Raw genomic sequence first — 24,966 nt, forward strand, 5'->3', positions numbered from 1 at the left:
GACGTATACATAGCACCGGTCAGAAATGCATAATTAAAAAGGAGAAAACATAGATAAGTCGCATTTTTGGGGGGAATTTATTTGACAAAATCCAGTATCGAAAGCAAGGCAATTAAAGAAAATACAATTCTTTTGGTTTTCACGGTTAATACATTCCAAAACCAACTGCATTAAGTGAATTTCCGCAAAGTAGGAATCATATATATATATATATATATATATATATATATATATATATAATGTATATATTTGTGTGTGTACTGTAGTGTGAACCAATAAATCTGTTTACTTGTGCAGTTGGTCATTTTTATGTCGCAAAAGACTGTGTACTTGTGATTTTATTTTCTGCTCCCTTGAGCCCAAGGCAAACAAGCACAGTACTTTGTCGATTTTGGTGGGAGACATGAATGAAATCATCCTTTAATGGCAAAACTAACGTTTTGAGTAATTACTTCACTTGTGCCGACTCCTGATCAGATTGCTCACAATCATCTTCATCTGGGATTGTTCAGTTTTCCTTTTCACTTTACATGTAATGATTCATTTGGCATTTTTCTGAATGGTTGTGTGAATTTTCACTCTTTAAGTGATGCAGAAATTACCGTACCGTAAATTCCGGACTATAGAGCGCACCTGATTATAAGCCGCACCCACCACATTTTAAGAAGAAAACCGATTTTGTACATACACAAGCCGCACCTGTAAATAAGCCGCATGCGCCCACATTTAACATGTAACACAAACACAAAATTAACCCAAACCCGACTTCAAGTCCCGCGACTGAAACTAAATGTTTTTTTGGTTTGAACAAATTTATTGACACTAAAAACAGAAAACAATCATGACAATCTCAACAGCAATTAAGCACATTCACAATATTATATTCCAATATTACGTTTTTAACAGCAAACACAAAGTGAGGTTTGAACAAACCTTCTCGAAAATCAAACATATTCACAATTTCATTATATAACATCTTTGTTAGTGTCAATAGATCCGTCCAGGCCAAAGTCGATTGTCCTCGGTCTGAACAAATCCACCGACACCAACAGCAGCAAAACACAGCCATCAAGCATATTCACATTTTTTTTATATTTGACAATATGACGTGACGATATGACGTTTTAACATTTTTTTCCTGACATTTCCAACATCAATTAAACAATTTCAGAGTTATTTTCTTTTAACAGTAGTTAACCAGCGTGTAAAAGGCAATACTATTGTGCAAGGGCATAGCTCTGCCATCCCACCCTCCCAAGCAGCATTCTTCCAGTCCTCTGTGTGGGTCCTTTCCATTCTGCGTGGGTCCTCTCCCTTCTGGGTTCCACAACCCAGGCCGTTGCTGCCGGGACTCCCACAGTGTAGCTCCGGCTGTCCTTCATTAAAGTCCACAGTCCAAAAATCACAGCCGGCAAAATGAACAGAAAATGATACGATACTTAAGGTTTGATGCAGACCTGCAGAGTCCAGGTCCCATTGAAAGTAATTCAAGGAAAAAAGTGTATATTTCCAAAGGTAACGGTGGGAAAAATATATCAGATGAACACATTTATTCACGCAACTCATTTTTCTTTAACCAACTTTTTACCCCCTCTTCTTTCCTTGTTTGTCCCTCACCTTTAGCGGTCCCCATTTAAACTCGGCACCCCGCGTTTGTTCCGCCCCTCATTTTTCGTTCATTTGTGCAAAACATATCAGAATAAGTGTCTAAAATAAATACAAATAAATACATTACAGAAATATACAGTTGCAAATACTTATTATACATGGGTTACACATATTTACAAAGAAAGACGGTACACCGAGAGAGTTTTCAAAGCTTTAATAACAATAGTATAGCTTTGACAGGGCAGTTAATGGTAGCAACACTCGAGCGCCGCTAGCGGCCGTTAGAAAAATTACATAAATTGGCCGCATCACTGAATAAGCCGCAGGGTTGAAAGTTAGGGAAAAAAGTAGCGGCTTATAGTCCGGAATTTACGGTACTTAAAAATCCACAGAACCGCTAGATATAACTAAAATCTTCGATGCACAGAGGACGTAAAAGTAGAACCGTAAAATGGCAAAGGAGCGCTAAAAAAGGGAATAAAAATAGATATGAACAAAAAAAGTTAATCCCAACAGTTTTTTCTAACTGCAAGCATATCCAATTTAATTAATTGTATCTTGCCAATTCTGCATGTCAACAATGACATGATTGGGTCGCTTTTGTGGATAAAGAAAGGTAGGGTGCATGGTCATGGAAACCATAAACTCAAAACCTCTCATTTATTAACTTTAATAAAAGTACAACATTTCTACAATCTACCATTGTTTTCCCAAACTTATTTCAGTGTGTTGTTATTTCAAGTCGATGTCTATAGAAGGCCTTTCAGTCTTCCACATTTCCTTAAGGGATCACAAAAGAAAACATTTGGTATATGTTGTTAATCTTTGCTGTCCTTGTAAACTCCAGCAAGACTCGTATAAAGGATGAGTAAAGATTTCAGTCGAGGCAGAAGCGTCAGCAGTCGGGGCGTGTTTTGAACTGCTTTTTCGCTCTCATCATTCGTTTAGTTGCTGGTGTGTCCTGTAATTGATCCCAGATGATGGACGGGGCCATACAGGACGGGCCCTTGAAAACTAAAATGCAACGTCAACATCCGCTGTTCTCATGGACCAAATGAAAAGAAGCAAATGAGTTCACAAATCGTGCGGTAATTACTCCTTAGAAACTTTGAATGTGTTTGCTGAGACAGTTACAAAGTTCTTGGTAATGCTCTGTTGAAAGAGGAAAGCACATGGTCTTGTAAAAATATACATTTCTGCCAGAATATTTAAAGAGAGGTAAACTGTCATAAGTGGACTCTGGAGATATGCTTTTATGATTGTCATAAAAAGAAAAAGGTATACAGTAATGCCTTTTTCTTTCGGTTTGCTTTCACTTGGTCACTTTTCTGTATCCTGGCTAGGTTACTGGAATTGACTGAATAGGAGCTTGGCAGGCATCTAACGGAGAATGGTTTTTGTCTGGCTTAAATGGACACATACTTAGGAGAGGTGTGTAAAAGGCCTCCAATCCGATGGAATGACATGAGAGAGAGCTGGAGTTGCAAGGAGAAAAAAAAAAATCATAGTTTGGGGAAATGGACGTCCTGGCTGTTTTTCAACTCTGGTGGTGAGCCTATAGATTAAGAGTAATGGATAGACCAAGTGTTCCAAGGCTTCCCAGTTGAGAGGCTCGTCATTTTCAATATCCCAAGTTAAACATTTTGGCACATAGGTGGGTTATATCCAAGTACTTTTTACCTAACCGAGATTGAAATGGTTAAATGCTTTGGTTGCATCCGCGTGTATGAAAACACAGAACTGTGTCAAATGTTAACAGAATCCTGACAAGTCCAACGCTATTAAGACTCCTTATTCAGAGGTAACTCTAAATTTCGACGTTCAGCTCATCACTGTTTTCAGAAACTCTTTGTGATAATTTCTCAGTATTAGCAAGGGGAAAAAAATGTCTTTTGTGGTCAGGGTGGATTGGAGAGGCGCACACACACAATAAAACTGAAAACGTTTTTTTGTTGTTGGATTTTTCGGTTAAAAGTTGTCTTCAAATTGTTCTAATGTTCACTTCTATCCAACTCCATCCATCCATTATCTGCACCGCTTATCCTCAGTAGAGTCTCGGGGGTGCTGGATTCCATCCCAGCTGTCTTCGGGAAGTGGGCAGGGGACACCCTGAACTGGTTGCTAGCCAGTCGCAGGGAGCACAGAGACAGACGACTCACTCATTCACACCTGGGGAAATTTGGGGCGGCCACTTAACCTGACATGCATGTTTTTGGTATGTGGGAGGAAACTGGAGTTCCCGGAGGAAACCACACAAGCACGGGGAGAACGTGCAAACTCCACACAGGAATTCTGGTAGCTGGATTTGATCCCATGACCTCAGAACTGTGCCGCGGATGCGCTAACCACTAGCCGCGGAGCCGCCTATCCAACTTTATTATTTATTTCCATGAAGCACGCCCAAAATGCTTTGCATCAGTTGTTCACGTGCACACTTGAGATGTTTTCTGTTGACTCACGTCCTATTCCTATCAAATGTTTATTTTGTTTTGTCACATAAATCAGCCTGCCTATCTTTGCCAAAAGTTTTAATGATCTCCTTTATGACCCAACCACTCGAAAAAAAGCTCTTGATTTTGAATTCCTTAGAATGAAGCGGGAAAAAATCCCGGTAGCTGTTTTCAACCGTGCAAGGAGGCGGCGCCCCGCCCTGATCCTGACCCAAATTGACGACAATGTGCCTAAAGGCGCTTTCCTGTCAAAGTCATAATAATATGTCAGATTTTCTCAATGGTTGAAGACAAGTGGAAAGGGAGCGTCAAGTGATGCAGTCTTCACAATATGTCCTATACATTATGCAAAGCTTAAAGACCTCGTATCATGATGTTTACGTTGGTCTCAAAGAAGCTAATCATGTGAACTTTGTACTTGGGACCCTACAAAGCAGCAAAAAGCCGTGTGATGTCAGTAGCAAGACTGATCAATGAAACATTGCAAGTGGGACTTCATTTCAACTTGTCTTGGGAAACAATTTTTTTTTCCACAGTTCACTATTGGAACTTCATTAAGGGGGCGCAATGCTGTTTAAAACAGCAGTTTTCATCCAGAGAGCTGTGCTATATCGTTAGGTGTGCCACAGGAAAACGTCAACTTGTATCTAATTGGTGACAACAAAATGAATGATTATGCGCTGAAAGTGTGCTGTTTTAGAGTTCCTTCGCTGTTTTTTAGTGAGCGGCACTTTATTATGCTTCCACATCGGTAGGTGGCAGCTTATTAGTCTTGCACTCAGTCTCACAATGGTCAAAATACAAGTTAAGACAATATAATACTGGAAAAAACATGTTGAAATCTAGGAAAACCGTACGAAAGATTTTAGTGTGATTCAAGACACTTTGATATAGCTTAACATGGTCTAGTTGGGTTACATTAGAGCCTATTTTGATGACTATTTTGGGCGACAGTAGCTCAGGAAGTAGAGCGCTCGTCTTGGATCAAGGGATCCCAGTTCGAATCCCGGCTTGTCCGTGTTACATGTCGAAGTGTCCTTGGGTGAGACACTGAACCCCCAATACCCAATAAGCAGGTTAGCGTCTTACATGGCTGCAATACAAGGCCGCCGCTATTGGGAAATGTGGAGCACATTGTAAAGAGCTTTGGGAAGTCATTGACTTGAAAAGCGCTATATAAATGCAGATCATTTCATGAAAACATTTGTATCGGAACCTGAACTGTGAAATATTATTTTTTACATTTTATTCACACTGTGTTCTTCAATGAAAAAATGTTCTTTGGCCCCAAAAAGGTTTAGAAACGCTCATTTAGAAGACAAAACTATTGTCAGTCATCTGGGTTAGATTTCAGGTCTGTGATTCGAGAGGACCCACATGCTGCCTGTAATCACACATGAGCTTGTTGGGTGTAAACAAGCATAGACATGCAAGTTTGTGAGAAGATACCTGCTTAGTTAGCATTGTATGAGTCTTTAAAAGCAAAAACCCCAAATACTAAAGACGTGCCCTGAATTTTGATTGAAACTTCTTTAAAGTTGCTATTTTTTAAAAAAAATTGACACGAGTCAGCAATAGCAGAATAATCTCGCCAGTGCTTTCTGCTGGGAAAACCAAATTCCTCAAATGAGTACCCTCTGATTTACTGATTTACTCAAACTCAGGGGTACGTTACCAATCGTTAACACGAGAGAAAACCACTGGAATCACGCTTTTTTTGGAGTGGGGGGGTTATCCATTCAGGCAACTAAAAGCTTTTGAAATTTCATGCCACTTCAGAGGCACAATTCATTACAATTTTGTTTTTAAAGATCTCTGCCAAGCCTAAACTATTTTTAAAAAGATATTGGGGTCACCATTTCATTACACTCATAGGACTCATCAGCCTGCGCTGGACATTTTTTTAACAGCCTGATCTACTAAAATTTTAAACTGTCTTCTGTTGATGATTGAAACTCTTAGAAGTCATCACTGCAGAGAATTTTTGGGATGCCCCAAGTCTGTAACATGTTATCAAATGAACAAGCTATGACTTGGCAAACGTGTGAACTAAGATCTTCCGGAAGAATTGTGAACCGATGAAAGCTAAGCCACGTGAAGTCATCGACAAATTTGTAGCTGTCACCTGCTGCCCGTTGTGAGGTTGTTTGTTTAAACATTGTTGTTTTGTCTGCAGTTTGTTCTGGAACATTGGTCATTGTTTCTGGCCGAATAGCACTTTGTGTCGTATTCTTTTGTATTTTTTACAATGCACATCCATTGTACACGTTCAGGAACAAAATGCATATGGGTATCATCAAGTTTATGGCAGCCATGTGGCTGATCAGTTGAAACGTAGCGTATATGAGACACCATTCTGGTTGTTTAACAATCAGATCAGAGAAATTTTGGTTTGGTCAAAAAGCAAATTGCTTTTTGAGTCCCATTTACGAGAATTTACTACCCGTTGGAACTGTCTTGCTCCTACCATAGAAGGAAGTCCCATCTGTGGTCAAAGGGAAGGACTCACGAGCCAATAGTGAGATTTTGTTTATTTTGACAATGCCACCAGTTAAGTAAATTCATCATGCTGGTTTTCATTTGGAGGGGGAAAAAAACAAGCCTCCAAAGCATAGTATCCAACAAAGTCGATCACCTTTAAAGGCTGGCTGGTTTGTGTGGATTTGAAAAGCCATTCTGGGGGTGTATGCAACATCTGGAGCCCAAAAGGCTTTGCTCATATTTAAACTGTCTTCCCCCTAAGCTTGCAAACTCCTACAAAGTTTTAATCATTAGCTAAATGCTTCTCTTTTTTCCTTTTACCTCTTTTACAGGCGAAGCCGATTTATGGCGGCTGGTTGTGCTTGGCTCCTGAAGGAACCGACTTTGACAATCCGATGCAGCGATCGCGGGTACGTTGCATCATACACTCTTCAGTATTAACTCTATTTAAAAATCGAATACTGCACTGTCTCAGTTTACTAGCTAAAATTTGTCATACATGCATATAAAGTAGCTGAAAACGGCTCTTGAGTCTTTCACTGCCAATGCATCAATTTTAAATTCAATACCAGTGACTGCATTGGATGTCAGTCCTCCATTTTCCTTTTTAAGTAGGCTGGCAATGACTTCACTGGGCTGGCAGTGAATGAGTTAAGAGTGGTAAAGGTCATGCCCATCGATCCTATAAGTCATCAAAAGGTGTATTTGCGCCTGTAAGCCATTTGGGCAAATGGGCTTGGGAGGGACGTTCACTATATTGTTTGCATGTGTATAGGAAGAGGCAAAACTTTGGTTCTATTGACTTGACAACTATGAGCTGTACACGCTTTTGTTGCATAAGATAAATTGCTGACACTTTTTGCAACATCTAAACACAGAATAACTTTTTTTTTAACGTACATTAGGTAAATATGCCCAAATGTTGAAAAAAAAAATGTTATTTCCCCAACAGAAATGGCAACGGAGATTCTTTGTTTTGTACGAACATGGTTGTCTGCGCTTTGCCCTGGATGAATCGGTAAGTACAATAGCATTCCTCTAAAAAACTACCTAAAAAACGTTTCACATGTTACGGTTGTGTGTAAATAAATCATCCTGACATGAGTTGGTCCAGTCAGCCGTGATTGATCACTGCAAGCTCGCAGTTTATGTTCAACAGGCAAATTTTCCATATCTGGACCCGCTCGTTCAAATATGACCCTTTTTAAACGTCTGGCGTTTTTTGGTCTGTGTAAAAACAAAGGTGCAGCTTCTTCACGGTCAGGCTGAAAAGTGAAGGCCGGAGCAATTAAATCAACTTTTGTGCGCCTGAATGCGTCACGCACGTTTCCACTCCGTTTCCAGTGACACCCAAGCTGCCGTGCAATTGTTTTCCTCTCATTGTACCAATGATTCCAAAACGGGCGGCCTCATTGTCCTCCAGTCGTTTCATCTTTTCCGCAGGGCAGGAAAACTGGGTCAGGAAAATGGCTGCCTGCTTTTCTGGACCCCTAAGATAGGAGCTTTTTAAAACTGCACAGCACACGGTTCATTTGTAATCAGGCTCATCAGTGGTTGTCTTTTCTTCTGCCACATCTAGTTTTCTAAAAAATTGTGATCATTAATCTTAATAGTTTGGTGACGGGGGCCAAATTCAAATCTCGTTATTTTTAGAATAGAATAGAATATACCTTTATTGTCATTGTTACAAAATGGGTTGACATATTGTGACAACGAAATTGGGCATAACACTCCAGTGTCACACATTCACAGTGAGGTAAAAAAACCAAGAAGATAAAGGAACAGAGGAGATAAGGTTATAAAACAAGGAGGATAAGGTTATAGTTATAATTTACACAAAATTTACCCAAGAAATGTCGGCATATAGGATATTACATACGGTTTGGTATCGTAGGCTTGGTGCAAAAATAGTGAGTTTTCACTCATTCTTAAGTGATTTTATACAAAGCCATAAAAATACCCCCAAAAATATTGAATACTCAAAGCATTCTGTTCAAAAAGTTTTCGAAAACAATATAATCAAACATTCCTAGCATGTCAAAAAGAAAAACAGTTTGCCTTACCACAACAATGTGTTATCTGTTGTAATTGATCAAATTTAAGGGGAACGAGTTGCATTGTTTCAGTGCTGTAGTCACAGTTTTGCAATACACAAACCAAAATCAGATTAAATAACTCTGAACGCATCACCTTGAGAAATGCCAACAAGAGTCAAATGATATAATTACAGTTTTATTGATAGACCAATTTCTTTATTGTCTTCTGTGGTAATCTCTGTGAACTGAAGCATTCAGTTTATTACACTAAACAAATTTAATAATGTCATATAAACATCACTGTTTTGCAACAAAACATTTTGTTTTTTCAATACAAAGTGAATACGCTGGTCGTGATCGTTTCGTAAAGGTTACCTAGGCTAGCCAGTTGTCCTCATAATGAGGTCAGAAGATTAGCTTATTTCCCTTATCAAGGGAAAAAATGACATCACCAGTTGTTTTTAGCCGCTATTTAACCGGATGTGAAACAAAAGCAATAACTTCTTGAAATGTTTTGCCAACAAATGGAAGGAAAGATGCTCTCCTCTTTTCTCTTGCTGAAAGCAGCATTCCTCTCCCAATGCCCTTATTTGGTATGCCTTTCGAGCCCGCAGAGAGCGAGGGAAAGGGAGTCGTCGTAGCCCCTAAAAACCACAGAATAAAATGTTTGATATGCCTCAGACGCACACATTCCACACGTGGCCTGCTGCAGCAAGCAGCTCAGTCGGCTTTGTGGGACATGTCATAGAAATGGTAAATTTGCATCTAAGGTTAGGTTCACACTGCAGAGCTTGATGCTCAATTCCTATTTTTTGGGGTGGAATAAGATGTTTTTGTGAGATCGTCACATTTCCAACTCAATGCCACCTGTATATGATCCTCTGTGTGAACCCCACTTGTGTCCCGCATACGCAGAAGACATCACGTGCAGAACACACAATGCAGTCAGTGATTGCGGAAGTACTCATGGATGTTAATGGCGGAGCGTTGGTCCCGCAAATAATAATTAAATCCAAACCCCCGATTTCCCTCCAAGGAATATTCTCTGTGTTTTCGTGCGCCTCAGTTGTCGATTTGTCCACTTTGTCCCGCATTGTTGAACGCAAAATAGTAACGTCTGTCGCTTATCAATGACGTGTAGGTTGCATGAATGTGTCTCGACCATTAACATAGCAGTCTCGTTCCTAAAGATCAGATATGTATCGGATTTAGGTCCACACACGGAAGTGGCAAGGGTCCAGTGAGAAAATATCGGATATGCCGTTCAGGTGGACTTTAACAGATGGGATATGGGTTGCGTTTATGCAAAAAAAAAAAACATCAGATTTTCCTGCAATGTGAACCTAGCCTTATAGAGGGGGAAACATTTTGGTCATAGAATCTCAATAAATTGACGTGAAGGTAATTGGGATGCACACGCAGTCTTAAAAGAATGGAAGATGAAAACGCGTATTTTTTTAAGTTCTGTAAAAGAACAGTTTGCAATTCATTTTTTTGATGTATTTTTTGGATCTGACTATAAGTCATTGAAGATTTGATGAGCCTTTCTGTGTCAGGCCAGCGTACAAAAATGTTCCAGTTGCAGCCTGGTTTCCAAGGCACTTGAGACATACCCTAGAAAAGTTTGTCACAATTTATTTTTGGAGTGGATGTATACCCAAGTTTAAAGCATTTTAAACCACACTTCCTAACTACTTTCTTTTTTGCTATTTTCTCTGTAAAATTCTACTCTTCTTTAATTGTCCATTTTTTTCTTAGACTTAATTGTTGAAATAATTAAAATTATTCGGGATATGAAAAAAACTAGCCTTTAAATATGGATTGCAGTTCTTGTATACATCTATGGTAAATTTCCATCCATTTTCTTTTTGAATAAAAGTGGGTCAATAAAAAAATAAAATTGGGGATAAATGGTATTATTTTGGCTACAATTACCTTTTCAAGGATAAGAAACACATTATAACTGATAAACATGTTAGTGTACTTAAAGCTGAGCAAATCGGTAAAATCTAATTTTGTGGGTTTATTCGTAACAAGCAAGCAATTGATTTGTCTATATTACAATACTTGGTTCGTATATTACTGTTTTGTCCCGATTATAAGTCACTTCGGAGTACAAGTCGCACCGGCCATGAAATGCATAGTAAAGAGGGAAAAACACTCCCTCACTGGTGTATAAGTCATATTTTTGGTGACATTTATTGGATAAAACACCATGTCATTTAAAGTTTAAATGATTTAAAATAAAAAAGGAATAGATGCAACAGGCTGAACATTTTGCTTATGTTACACCCTAATTCTCAATGTTTTTTTAGATCTTATTTTGTGTAGCAAATAAAAAACTATATTTGAGAACTGTGGAATATTTTCAATCAGAAAGTTTCTTCTGGAAAATCTGTTTTGGCCCAGTTTTACCAGGACCCTAGCTCCATAGCAATGCTAGGAATTGAATGTACGGAACTAATTTAAGGCAGTGGAGTATGCACTGTTCACATTTTTGTTTTGTTTTCCGTCGTTTATTTTTTATCCAGCATTTTTCATCATATTTAAACGTATCCTATTTTTTGGTAATCAAAAAAAGGGTATTAAAATGCTATAATTTTTGGGGGTGCTTAGGTTGAATTTGGAGGGGGTTGAGCGTCCCCCAAAATAGGCTGGCAACTGCTATGGATGGTCACTGTAGATTGAAAAATAACGCCATGGAAATTGCACCAACAGGCTACTCCCCCCACACCTCCAGGGAACACAGGAGCGCAGCAGAGAGACAAAACAATTTTTATCATTCAACAACTATACATAAACATGTTAATTAACCAATAAACCAATTAACCCAAATAGCGAGTGAGAGGACGAAAGAAGTCAGCAAGCAAAAACACTAGCGCGTTTGCGCGATTGTATAGCTCCATTGTAGTTGGCCAAACACTTCATTAATTGAATAACAAACTCTAAATTCTTCAAAAAAAAAAGCACAGTGTCTTACTATTACACAATCAAACTATGTCACATCGCGATTTCAATTATATCTTGTTTAATCGTGCAGCCCGAACCTTTTATCCATATACATATATATATACACACACACACATGTCATTCCAGAGTATAAGGCGCACCCCTGACCAAACTGTAAAACTAAACTCTCCTCATGGTCCATAAAATATTGAAATATATAAAAATTGTGTCTTTAATTCACATAAACTTTCCAATCCTACTTCTTTAAATATGGAATCATCTCTGAAAGTCTTTGCTTCATTTTAGCAAGCGAAAGTCTTCCGTACAGTTGAGAACTCCTGGTTTTCAGGCTGGACTCTTCCTTTTAACCTTCCAAGTGGAGGAAATTCTTCAATAGGGTCAAGTTGTGACGAGGAGATGTGTGATTGCCATATTTGGCAAGCCCCCCGGGGAGCGGGGAGGGGGTTAAGCAGATCTTAATAAAGCTTGATCTGTGTTCAGTGGCCTTAAAAGGAGTTGAAAAGTGACCCAGCACCTGTTTTACATCTTCGCTAGCTGTAACCCACCTAAACCTGATAACCCAGCCCGAGTCTTTAGAGGAGACTTGCTAAAAGATTTCGGGGGTTTCGGGTTCTCATCTTAAGTACGCTTTTACTGTCATTGGTTTTATCGGCTTTCATACAACACAGGCCGGATTACCGCATGTTTGTTCGCATTTATTCGAGTCTTTCGTGTTAGAAAAAGAAAACAGACTGATGTGGACAGATGATCACACTCTCAAAGCAGCTTTATTTTGGCATGCCGTCTGTTTTTTCCTTCTCTAAATGAGCTGTGTGGTTGCCATGGTAATCTAATGATAAGCGCCACATCTGTGATTAACTCTGACATCTGCCAAAGTAAAACGAGCGCACATATGAAAGATGCTTGCTCTCAAAGATTCTTTAACAATGATGTGTGCTTTGTTTTGAGATCCGTATTTTTATATTGTCAATATTTATTGGGCCAGTCCCCCATCACAACTATTTCCATATTTGTTCATGTTGGTGGTCAGATAGATGTCCTAAGTGCCCTTCCATTTACTTTTTTTTTTTTTCAGCCGAGTACACTGCCTCAAGGCACAGTCAACATGAACCTGTGCATAGATGTCATCGACGCCGAACCCAAGACCGGCCAGAAGAACTCCTTGTGCATCATCACTCCAGAACAGGAATACTTCATCAGAGGAGAGAATAAAGAGATCATTAACGGGTATGTTGTTTTTAGTGGTGGAGCAATGAGCTTCAGAATCAAACAACATCATCCATGCAGGTGGACAGAACAACTGGTCGTGTATCCCCGCACCAACAAACAGAACCAGAAGAAGAAACGGAAGGTGGAGCCGACAACCTCCCAGGTGGTCCCCCGGATCCTCCGTGGAGCACTTTCTGGAATAGAATGAATGCAATTAATGACACTTCCTTCTGCACAGGAACCGGGGCCTGCCAAAGTGCCTGTGACCGGCTCAGGGATCCCGGAAGCGGACAAAGTTCCCGACTCCAGTTCCATCATCTGGCAGGAAGAGCTCAACCAAAGAGAGGCAGAAGGGGCCACGGTATGGGCCGCTTCTGAGCTGCCCTTGGGTTCGCCGTCGTCACATACCACAGGTAAGAATATCCATCCAAAAGTGAATTTTGTCCTCCACCCAGCATTTTTGTGAGGTCTTGTTTTTATTTTTTTGCATATGCACTTGTTGGGGATTAAAATGCACAGTGTATATTTAATTTTAATTGTACATCCTGTTGTAATTGAAAAATACTAGATGCTTGGGTAGTTCTAGATTGCTCAACAAGAACATTACAGTATTGATTCCCATGAGACATTTCCAATCAGAAGAACATGCTTATCATGTGGAAAACTAATCTCCAAAATGTTTTTTTTTTTCAGTAGGAGGAAACTATTGATCGACAAAAAATACTTTTTGAGAATTTTTTTTGTGTGTGTGTGAAAGCATCGATGTGTTTTATATATTCAGATTTAGTAAGCAATTACTCTTTGAGGAACAAAATGGATAAGAGGCAAAAGAAAACAAAATCCAGAGCTGAGACTTTTTCTTATGAGAAAGACTAAGGGATGCAGCAAAAGACAATTTCAGAAAAGTTTGAAATTTTAAATATATTTTTTCCTGTATAAAAATGTTTTCAGATTTCTCGGATGAAACATGTTAAATTGTCCTTAATTCAATCGCACGCAATGACTTTTGATAATGTCCTGAGCATTGGTTCATTCACTGCCACTGACGGCCGTGGACTTCAATGGGGGTGAATGTGTTTAAAATAAGATAAATGATTGTATCTACCAGATGGATGGTTGACACATTTTCTATTTGTAAGAAGTATTTTCTACATGGATAAAGAAGAAAAATGAGCATATGATTTTTCTCTCACTGTTTTTTTTTTTCATATACATACCATATATTGGAAAATTTGAATTAGGGGCGTCGCAGCCATGAACCGAGGACCATTTGCAGCCTGCCCACTATTTTTCAGCAGCCTGTAGAATACACTAAAATGACAATCTTGTTTTTTTTTTTACAAAAAGGAAAGCATTTCACTCAGTTTATAGAAAAAAAAAAACACCTGGTTGGAAGTCAGTTTTCTCAGCCATATCCTATCCTAATGTACCTGAAGAGGGCTTATTGCATACGGAGCATTCTGTTTTGTAAATATGGAGGTGAACTGCAAAAGAAAGGTTATTAACAGCTTGTAGTTTTAAAGACGCCATGCCCTGTCCTGGCAGATGGCACAGGGTCAGAAACAAAACAAAAAAATCATAAAATGTATTTGGTCTTTTATCATATATTTACCATGCATAAGATGCAGATGACTATACATAAGGCACATTAATTTGAGACTACAGTAAGAGCTTTGGTGTGTTTGGGAACATATTAAGGCAATGCTCTGGGATAAGAACCAGAGTAGTGGAGATGAGAGTGCCAACCCATCAGCACTCGACAGTCAGTGTTACAGATGACATATGAAAAGGCATTAGAGTTTATATCATCCTCACATTATCTTTACTCACTTTGCCACAACACCAATTTACATAGTGCATTCTGATAGGTTAAACAGTTTTTCCATTTTTACCTTTTGCATCAATAACCTTTCGGTTGATTATGTATGCTTACATACAAGAGCTTGTATGGTATTTCGTTGTAAGACTTTGTCATTCCATTCTCTAACATTCATTGGTGAAGAAGTTGAGAGACTGCTTGTTTAGAATGCACTATGCAAATCAGGGTTCCTGGAACTGTCAGTCACGATAATGAGATAATGGGATTAAGTCTGGTGGCTTGTCATTTGTACCACTGGCGGTCGAATGATCATGGTTCTGCATTTTTCTGCTCCTACTCTGGTTTGATTCCTATTGCAATCAATGTCTGTCTATTTAAGCAAACTATTTTTATCAAGTCAATCAATCATTGCACAATCATTGGCCAAATACTGTGTTACCGTTAAACTTTCCATGGTAACGCATACCAATAATTACTGTATGCCTTTCCAATCTTATCCTTTGTATTCTGCCCTGGGTTATAAGGTGCACTTTCAAGTTTCTGGCCAATTTGGGATTTTTAGGATCGCCTTATAGCCCAGATAATACAGTAATTTTGAGAAAAAGAAATGGAAAGTTTTACTGGTTAAAAAATGTTAATTGCTTTTTTTTGACTAATTTGTAGATGAATGTACAGACGTCAGACCGGGGTCCGACGCAAGTTCGGTAAACGGCGACGAAGTTGACCAGAGGGTCTCGGCCCAGCCTGCTTGGGTGCCGCAGCCTCCAGCCGGTGACCCCCTTTCCCCAACGGGCTCCTGCTCGAGCCTTGGCGGCGTCCCCCGCTGCCTCTCCCCGGCCCCGAGTGACCCTTTCCCGTCCGGCAGCTCGCTGCTGTCCAACGGCTCGCGCATCAGCGGCTCAGTCAGCTCTCTGGACTCGGACGCCAGCGGCAGCACCGTCACCAGCACTGAGAGTCACCCTGCCGCCACCCAGAGGCCCAATGCCCAGTACGGCCACCACGACACGCCACGCTCGCGGAGGTTGGAAGCCGAGGCCAGGAAGGCAGAGAAAAGGGGCCGTTACAGGAGTCCCGACAAGCGCGAGAGGGAGGCTGTGCTCAGCCCCGAGAGGAGGTCAGTTTCCCCTTATTTGTTGTAAAACAGGCATGTCAAACACACAGGTCCATTGGATGATTTAATCCGTCCCACCAGGAATTTTTACAGGGATGTGATTTTTCCGCTAATTCGCGGAATTCCGCTTTTTTTATCTCCAAAAATAAAATTTTAAAATTTCCGGTGTTTTAATTGGTAAAAAAAAACGATTTCGTCTCGACAGCATGCCATTTGAGTGTTTCCGTAACTGAAATGAAACGTACTTGCGATTGGTTGAAGTCTCGTGTTGACCAATAAACGCGCTTGTTATAGGAGTGTGCCATTGTTCATTTCTCACACGTTTTTGCCGGGTGTTTAAAGAAAGATGTCCGTGATCGAACGCAAAGATGCTCCGCGAGCTAAAGAAATTGATAAGATTGTAAAAAACAAGTTTCGATGGGACTGGTTGGAGAAGGAATTATCTACGAATGTTGGAAAGAAGACTGTGACGAATTTGTTCAATGACTTTATTCGGAAGATCGATCGTGCCGGGAAAGCACTTTGCATTTGGTGTCATGATACCATCGACTATGGTGGGAGAGGTTTCAAAGCTCTTGAAAGTCACGCAAAGAGCAAAAAACACGTGAAAGAACTATGTCGGCGGGAGTCTCGTACTCCTGGTAGGGTTACCCAAGCCGAACAGGTCGAAGGGTAGAGTCCAGACTAAGAGTGATCCCAAAAGCTGGTGGCGGCACGCTTTGAGGCGGTTTCCTACAGACCTGGATCCCGTTAGCCGCCTGCAGTTGTAGAAAGATGCCGGTCGTCTAGGGTCTCCCTTGCCACTGGAACCATCTTCTTTACAATTAAGATAGTGGCGTTGGGGAAATGTTTTTTAATGTGACTGATTTTGAGTTGACTTAAACTGTAATTTTATATGGGATAGTTCAATATACATTGAAAATTTATGCTGTTGTCTTGTCTATTTCTTTGTCATCTGAGTGCATTGAAAGTACTTAAAAAAACCCATGAGCTCCGGGGGGGGGCTTCGCCCCACTTTTCCCCCCACCAGGGCACTGCCCTGGTCCTACCTGGTTCCCCCCCCCCCCCCCCAGCTAGCAATCACACCACACCCCCCCCCCCCCCCCCCCCGCTAATTTTCAGATAATTTCACTTTGGTCAAATCACATCCCTGTTTTTAGTACCATATTTCCGAACTATAAGTTGCAAATTTACCTATACTCGGTGCAACCTATTTGTTAAATAATTAACACATTTTGATATAATTTCACTTGTTTTTTTTCACACTAAACCTTATGTAGCAAATTATTACCACATTAGTACATCATATCACATGTTATTTTCACACTAAACCGCAAGATGGCACTCTAGGCCTGTGTTGATCGTTTTAATATTGGCGGTAATTTATTAAAAGAAGAGCTGAACAAAAATGGCACCAAAATGAAAATAATATTCTGCTGATTAAAAGCAGTAAATAGTGTAATATGCGCCCCAAAATCGTAATCGGGCAGAACGAAAATTTGGAGTTGGCGAAAAGCGGAGGTGACAATGAGTCTGATATAAGCGACGTGGAAAGAGGAAGCGAAGTTGTGGAGTTGTTTCCAAGTGACAAGGATGAAAATTCTATTGGATTTAGGGATTTGGAATGAAACTGATAGTTTGATATACATGTTCTTTGTGATAGTCGAATAATTCAATATGTTACGTCATTATTGAAAATTGATACCAAGCATGTCAATCATGTAACGTCGGTATACCGTCCACTTATTCAACCTGTTCTTTATTTTATGTTGATTTTAAATTGCATTTCAAGATGACACATGTTTTTGGTGTTTTCTTTTATCAAATAAATTTCCCACAAAATGACCTTTAAGCCTACGTTGCTTCCTCTAGGTTGCGTACCCGGCGACTGGGTTTAGGTTCCAAGGGCGGCCGAACTGTAATGAGACCAAGGAGGGACAGGCCACGGACAAATGTGGGCCATGGTTGCTATCTGGGTCAGGAAAGAGACAGGCAAAGGGGACTCTTACGTCACAACTGAGAGAACATGTAGCTGGCAGGCCCAGCCTAGTAGTTTGATCTGATGTAGTTTAATGTTATTGCCCTATTTCTTATTTATTCATTTCAAATGAGTACGACAAATAAGGCAAACATATTTTTTCATAGCTCCCACTTTTGTTTGTATCGCGTGGTGAGTCGGTTCAGGTACAACATTGCACTGTTAAAATAAACCAGTTGATGCACTCAATGCCAAACATAAAAATCATTTTTCACCCATCGTATGTGAATTAATGTGTAATGCTTAGAAAAGATCCCTTCTCATCTACTGTTATAACAATGTATGTAAGGTAGGATACTAAAGGTAGGCTGTTAAAGGATAAACTGAGAAAGTACGGTAAGCCTAAAGGTTTTAATTCTTTAACTCAGAATTGAGAGTCTTGATCCGGCCCCAGAGCCAAACTGAGTTTGACATCCCTCCTCTAAGCACTTGCCACAATGCATCTATTCTAAGTCTTAATTTTTGGGGGCTCTTTTTTTCTTGGGTCAAATATTTTGACAATTTTGATGGATTTATAATCGAGGCACTCGCGCCAGTCAGACAATGCTTTCTTTGCATGTGCATTAGGAAAGCTTAATACTGGCCCAAAACACAATCAAATCATTGTGGTCCAATGGATATTCTACAAACGCTGGTTCTTTGGTGCCGCAGTTGCAGGATTGTAATTATTGTGCACGGTAGTGTATTCAAGATGTTTACTTGTGTCAACTGTGGCAAGTTTGTTTAGTTACACTTGAAAGGAATATTGGTTGCTTGCATGAACAGTTTAATGCAATTCTGTTTGCAGACATCGCCTGTTTTTCGCTAGAGGGCTTTACTAACAAATGTAGGGGTTTATTTTACTAAAGCCACAATACAGAGCTGCATGAAGTAGAATTTCAAGTCTTCCAAGTGCCATTATTGTCTCCAAAAGAAATAAAAACGACTGTATTCAAGTATCTAGTATATTCATTACTTAATTTCCTCTGCTGTAAGCAAAGAGTGTACTTTGATACTGTGTACTTTCCATTTAGTAATCTTCCTAGTGGCCCCCATGCTGTTAGTGGGGAGCTTAAACTTCTCACACCCACATACAGTGCGTACACATTACGGGATTGTAGCTTTTCAAACAAAGCAGTCAGCTTCCTGCTCAGTTTCAGCCCTGTCCATGTTTAGTAACGTCGTCCCAATTTCTCAGTCCTCATTTCCTTCTAGCCTTCTAATACAGACATTAATATCCGAAAATGGTGAGCGGAATAACAATCCAGTAAATTACCACTTCCTCGGCTCATCTTTTAAGGGACTACATTCTTTAACATGCTCACTTTTCATTTATTTTCTCTACTAGTAGAAAAAACAAAACAATGTACTGCTTATCTCTATGACTTAATATTTTTCTACCATGAAAGTTACAATAGTATTGTGCAAACTGATGCAATCATTGTCCTTCTCAAAAGTTATCTTTAACAAGCTAGTGAGAAGATCTGAAGATGTTTTCTTTTATCAAAGTACCCACAACATGACATTAGAATGTTGATTGACAGTCGCAGTGGTGTGATCGAGAAGTTGGAAGCTCTAGAGCTGGAGAACGCGGAGAAAATGGAGGTGGAGGAATCAGGCCAGAGCGGTGCTAGACAAGGCCGCAGTGAGCACAGACGTTTCCACAGAGAGGTATGAAGAAAATCACCATACATACAGCAGGGGTTATACATCGTGTTCAGTGATTCCAATCTGATCCCATTTAATTGTCCCTTGTTTTTCATTTGCCTTCCTGTCATCTTCTGTGTCCTTTCTTCCCTGGTTCAAAGATCACCCGGGTGTGTTGTATTCATTTCCAGTTTCCATTCTCTAGCGGGATTCCCCTGGTGATGGGGCTTCCTTTTCCCACCATGATCCCCCTCCTCCCTCTTGTGCTCCAATACTGGTTTTGATACTGTTGAATTGGTCTCTCTTGTTGTGCCAGATGTTTTAAGCCGGATGCCACCCCCAACAGTGCATCTGTGTTATTTATAGCAATGAATAATTTATTTAAGGACACACAAAAAGGAAAAGGTTAATCACTCTTCTTCGCATTGTCTTTTAGGGTCAAGGTCTGGATTTCCCGTCTTCCCTGCCACCTCTTAGGCGAGCTAAGTCGCTGGACCGGCGAACCACCGATTCAGTCATGACAGTGAGTCATATTTCTTCTTCTTGTTTTTGTTAAGTGGCCTTCCCGAGATTAAGTTGACAAAGATTAAATTTTTTTAAGAAAGTGGCACTCATGGTATTAAATACACGTTGCTCTAAGAATATTGCCTCACACTCTAGCGCAAAATATTGCTTTGCTGATGTGTACATTGCCACCTCATTGTCATCAGCTTTTCGCATTGACGTGCCAAATGGGTGTGTTTCCACATTGCTGGCGTATTATTGTCCATGTTTAGTATTTTTCCTTCCATTAAACCATGCATTATTCATTTAACAAGTTGTTGATTAATTTTCGACTTATTTCCAACCTTGGGAGGTCTTCAAGACAACTAAGATGTTTTGGGGTTATATAAATGCAGACCATTTACCATTTGGGGTTCAACAGTGACTTATTGTATGGCCTTGGTTGACCAGTAAATTCCTTGATAATGATTTTGAATTATGTTGATTAATGTATCACCAAATCTATGCACAAGAAAGGGGTAGTTTATAGTACCCTTAGCAGTAAATCAAGTAAAAACTGCACACAGTGCTTAAAAGCGAATGGTTTGACGTCAAATATCTGGGAATTACGGAGCGAAAGTGCTTTGATTACCAAAAAGAAATCTTTAATGGAAACTCATTGTACTTGTCAAATGTGCCAATGAATTGAAACGAAAAGCAAGTGCTGTGCTTTTGAGACAAAGCTGCTCCTGTTCTGCTAAGCCTTCACTTGCTGGCTTTGAGCCGTTTAGAAAAGACTTCAGCGTTTTTTGTCTTGAGACCAAATAGTTTAGGTAACAAACGAAATGATGCGATTATGGAAGGTGGAAGAACTCCAAAAACGACCCATAAGCAACTCCATTGGAAAATGTTAGCCTTTTTTTTCTATGAGATGACGTACGTGATGGTTGTATCATTTCTATTTCTTTAGTTGTTTGCTTTTGTCCTCCAAGATAAGTGTTGCTCTGATGCGATGGTACGGTAGGAGGGTGTTGGCAGGCCGCCACCTCAACTTCTCCCTCTCCTCTTCAGGTTACATGCACATTCTGTTGCAGATTTTGCCTGCCATGCCTTTTCCATGCCCTCAGCCTGAATGTGCGTGCTTGCGTTTGCTGTCGGCTGCTCTACCTGTGTGTGGGTGTTGGGTTAGCGAGGTATCAATTTCTGATACTCTGCAGAAAGCAGTGTTGCCTGGTACGGACAAGTATGATAAGGGGCATTTAACATACTACAGTGGCTCCTCCATTGTGTTAAGGAAGTTAGTCGGGTTCATATTGTTCTTTTTTTTTTGTCTTACCCCAATGGCAGAAAGTTTTGCTCATTTTAAGTTTTTTTTTTCCTAGTTTAAGATACTTTTTTTGATTCTAAAATAAGAAAAATGTCTTTAAAATGGGCATCTTATCCAAACGATTTTTTACCTGGATGACAAAAGAGTTACTTGAAATAAACAAAACAGGCTCATGGATCCTTTAACCGCCAGGATTGTAGGGGCACCACTTCCTGTGGGGTGTTTTGGGCAAGTACAGCCTGGCTGCGGCCATCCCTATCCACATGAAACTGATAATACTGGTTTCCACAATTACCAGCAGTAGAAGAATCATCATGGTCTGACTCAGATATAGCAACTTCACCATCTAATCGCTGTTGTTTTTCGGTGTACAGCGTCAGCTTGTAAATAAAATAATTTGGCTTATCTTATTAATGTTGTTATTTTACTTGGAAAAAAACAGTCAAAATATCTTGAAACAAAAATAATATATACATTTAGGTAAAACGTCTGCAATGAAAATAAGAATAATAACTGCACTCAGACACACCACTCCAAATTGCATTTTACTATTGCAAAAACTATAGTCATACGTTTTCAAGCGAATTAATGTTTAAATAAATCATTCTAAGTCAATGATTTTTGAAAACATTTGCCAAAACACCGCAGACATTATAAAACACACAAACATCGAGGCGTTTAAAAGCAAAATGTTAAAAGCATATATGGAAATTACCCAGGAGGTTAAATAAGATATCAAAACAGAACCTGTCCTCCTCCTTCCAACCATTGAAGTCTACACGTACAAACCCAAGAGCCAGTTTTGCCCCTTTTATCAGCTTGTCGTCTTTTGTAGTATTGTGCGTGGTCGTGTGCGTGTTTTGCCGTGTTCACGGCGTCTGCTCGTGTGATCACGTTTTCGTCGTCCACCACGTTGTACACTCGAACCGACATCACGTATTTGATTCTGCACCTGCAGCTGGATTCTCACATAGAGGGAAAAAAATGAGGTGGAAGTTGGACTTGACCAAGATCTGCTTTGAGAGAGTCTAATCATACGATGAGTTGAAATTGTCTATACCAGCGGTCATGTCAACTTCTCCCCCAACTCAAATGTGATTTGTCTGAGCATGCGCCTTACTGGCTTTTGTTTTGTGTTTTTTTTCTGTTCATGTTCATATAGTATTAGTGTGTTAAGTGCACATTTAAAACATGTTTTTTATTGGATTTAACAATGTCCCCCTACTTGCAACTGCAAAATAAAATTGTGTGAAATATATTGACTGCAATTTTATTAAAACATGATCTTTTCAATTCCAGCCGGATTTACTGAACTTTAAGAAAGGATGGATGGTGAAGTTGGATGACGAAGGACAGGTAGCTGATTTGTTTGATTTTCTGTAGATAAACATAATGCAAATTTGAATGAACGTTTTCAGCATCGATATGCTTTGAAGCAGTTGGTGTTGCAACATCTTAAAGTTTTTACCCATATCAAAACAAATTTTTAAAAATGACTCAAATATTTTGTAATGATGGTAGAATGACCTCTTTTTCTACTGCAGTGGAAGAAATCCTGGTTCGTTCTGACAGATCACAGCCTACGCTACTACAAGGATTCAATTGCAGAAGAGGTGAGGTTTATATTATTTGTTTTCAAGTCAAGTCAAGTCATTTTTATTTGTATAGCCCTTAATCACAATTAGTCTCTAAGGGCTTCACAAGTTATTACATATAAGATTGGGTTACTCGTATGCTATAGAGTAGAAGTGAGTTTTAAGCCTAGATTTAAACATTTCCACCGAGGTTGCAGATCGGATCTCAGGGGGAAGAGCATTCCACAACACCGGTGCCCGGATGGAGAATGCTCTCGTACCGTTTTCCCAATGCTACCCATCAAATTTTTTGCTATTGATTTTTAAGGCTTCCGACCTGGACGGGGAGATTGACCTGACAACTTGCTACAATGTGACAGAATGCCAGGCTCAACGAAATTATGGCTTCCAAATACAAGTAAGCTTTTGTGGAGTCGATGAAGAGAGTGCATTCTATTATTATATGCTGCCAGTTGAGTAAGGTTGTAAAACCTTTGTTTTTGTCATTGTGTTGTGTTTTTAAATATTCAGACTCAGGAAGGAGTATACACCCTGTCAGCTATGACAGCGGGTATAAGGAGAAATTGGATTCAGGCCGTTATGAAGAATGTTAGACCATCTACTGCTCCTGATGTAGCCAGGTGAGTAAAATGTATTGAATGTAATGCCTTTATTGTAACTGATAGCACCATAGTGTGCATTGTTTACAATGAGATTATACATGGCATTCGAATAATCATAAAGGCTTAAAAGAAAAAAATGATGAAAAAGAATATTACAGAATATCAGAGTAGAGGAATATTTACAAGGTAGTGCTTGTACACTGTCATAAGTTGTGACGGTATCAGAAAAATAGTGCAATGACATTAGCAACAAAGTTTGCCAAACAAAACAGAAATAAAATAAGAATATACATTATTCTATACATAAGCAATACACATTTTCAGAGTCCTGTGTGCATATAGAAAGATATATACATCTTTCCTTTGCATAGGAAAATAATTGATGATGAATGTTCTGATAAGCAATGGAGAAATGACTTCTAGCAGTTGCAGAACTAACAGTCTTAATCTTTTTCCTCAGTTCAACGGACGACCACAGTTCTTTTTCCCCGCTGGAGGGGCTGGTGAGGCCCGACGTGACTCAGGACTCTCCCTCATCAGAAACGTCCTCCGTGGAACGTGAATATGCCCCCAGCACTTTCAAGAGCCGAGTACGCGAGCGCCGGCGAGAAGGTCGATCCAAGACTTTCGACTGGGCTGAATTCAGACCTATCGCTCAAGCGCTGGCTCAAAAACGGGCACAGGAGGCCGAAAACCTGCAGGCAGACTCTGCAGACATGGAGCGCAATCGGCGAAGGGAGGAAAGGCGGAGGAAGTACGAGGCAGCAACCGTCTCGGCCTTGGAGCGCTCACCAACGGACTTTCAATGCGGGGACGCAGCCGGCAATTCTTCGGGCACTCAAGTTCCAGACAGGCATCAGAAAGTGGAGGAGGTAATTGAGCAACATTGGCAACAGGTGGAGAAGACACCCATACGGGAGGAGCGACGAGTGCCGCTGCCTCTGACGGCAAACGCCAGACAGACTGAAGAGCTACAACTGCTGCTTGAGAGCTATAAGCAAGGGGTAAGAGGTTTAGCCTTAGTCATCCTAATTTTACCATATTTAACTGCTTTATTTAGCCAAATATTAACCAATTCAGCAAGTGCATAGTTTAGAAATTGCCCTGTCACTAATGTGTTTGCATTTCCTTAAAGATTTTCCTTTTTGCCTTTTCAGATAGAGGAACTCAAAGCACAATTGGAAGGTTGTCACCAGCAGCTGCTAGACTCCAACAAGCACAAGCAGGATCTTGAACTGCGGCTGCAAACGGCTCTCGACAGAGAGCAGGACATGCGAACAGGTTATATATCACCGGTGAGTGGATTTCAGCACCGCAATTAGATTCTTTCCGAATAGATTTCCTACAGCTGTTTATCTTCTTATGCGTAACATTCTTTGCATGTGTGATATGAAAGAAATAATACATGTAAGAAAAGGGCCCCTAATGTGCGCCTTGCCTGAGTTTATTGCATGTTAAAATGTTAAAAAACATTGAAATCTAATGACATCGCTTTCTACTTGTTAATCTCTTCTCTGTTCCATACAAGTAAACTCATTTCCTAAATGTTAAAAGTAAGATGTGACGAAGTAAAACAAAAACAAAACAAAAAACCTGCCTTTGCAATTTAAT

The 24,966-nt window shown here is 39.9% G+C and overlaps 1 protein-coding gene across 3 annotated transcripts in view; it reads left to right on the forward strand.

Moving 5' to 3' along the window:
• The window catches only part of mpripb (myosin phosphatase Rho interacting protein b), a 40,388-nt gene that overhangs the window by 1,385 nt on the left and 14,037 nt on the right, over nt 1-24,966 (forward strand). For all 3 annotated transcript variants that reach the window (XM_088324300.1, XM_088324299.1, XM_088324301.1), the window contains exons 2-15: nt 6,872-6,949; nt 7,492-7,557; nt 12,621-12,772; nt 12,833-12,917; nt 12,993-13,167; nt 15,237-15,687; nt 19,246-19,372; nt 19,785-19,871; nt 22,458-22,514; nt 22,703-22,771; nt 23,061-23,150; nt 23,264-23,373; nt 23,816-24,359; nt 24,513-24,650. In XM_088324300.1, coding sequence (XP_088180426.1) covers nt 6,872-6,949; nt 7,492-7,557; nt 12,621-12,772; nt 12,833-12,917; nt 12,993-13,167; nt 15,237-15,687; nt 19,246-19,372; nt 19,785-19,871; nt 22,458-22,514; nt 22,703-22,771; nt 23,061-23,150; nt 23,264-23,373; nt 23,816-24,359; nt 24,513-24,650 — 2,229 coding nt within the window. The remainder of the gene's footprint in view (nt 1-6,871; nt 6,950-7,491; nt 7,558-12,620; nt 12,773-12,832; nt 12,918-12,992; nt 13,168-15,236; nt 15,688-19,245; nt 19,373-19,784; nt 19,872-22,457; nt 22,515-22,702; nt 22,772-23,060; nt 23,151-23,263; nt 23,374-23,815; nt 24,360-24,512; nt 24,651-24,966) is intronic.

This window comes from Urocampus carinirostris, chromosome 19 (assembly GCF_059441175.1).
Source record: "Urocampus carinirostris isolate Australia breed hairy pipefish chromosome 19, RoL_Ucar_1.0, whole genome shotgun sequence".
NCBI classification, from domain to species: Eukaryota; Metazoa; Chordata; class Actinopteri; order Syngnathiformes; family Syngnathidae; genus Urocampus; species Urocampus carinirostris.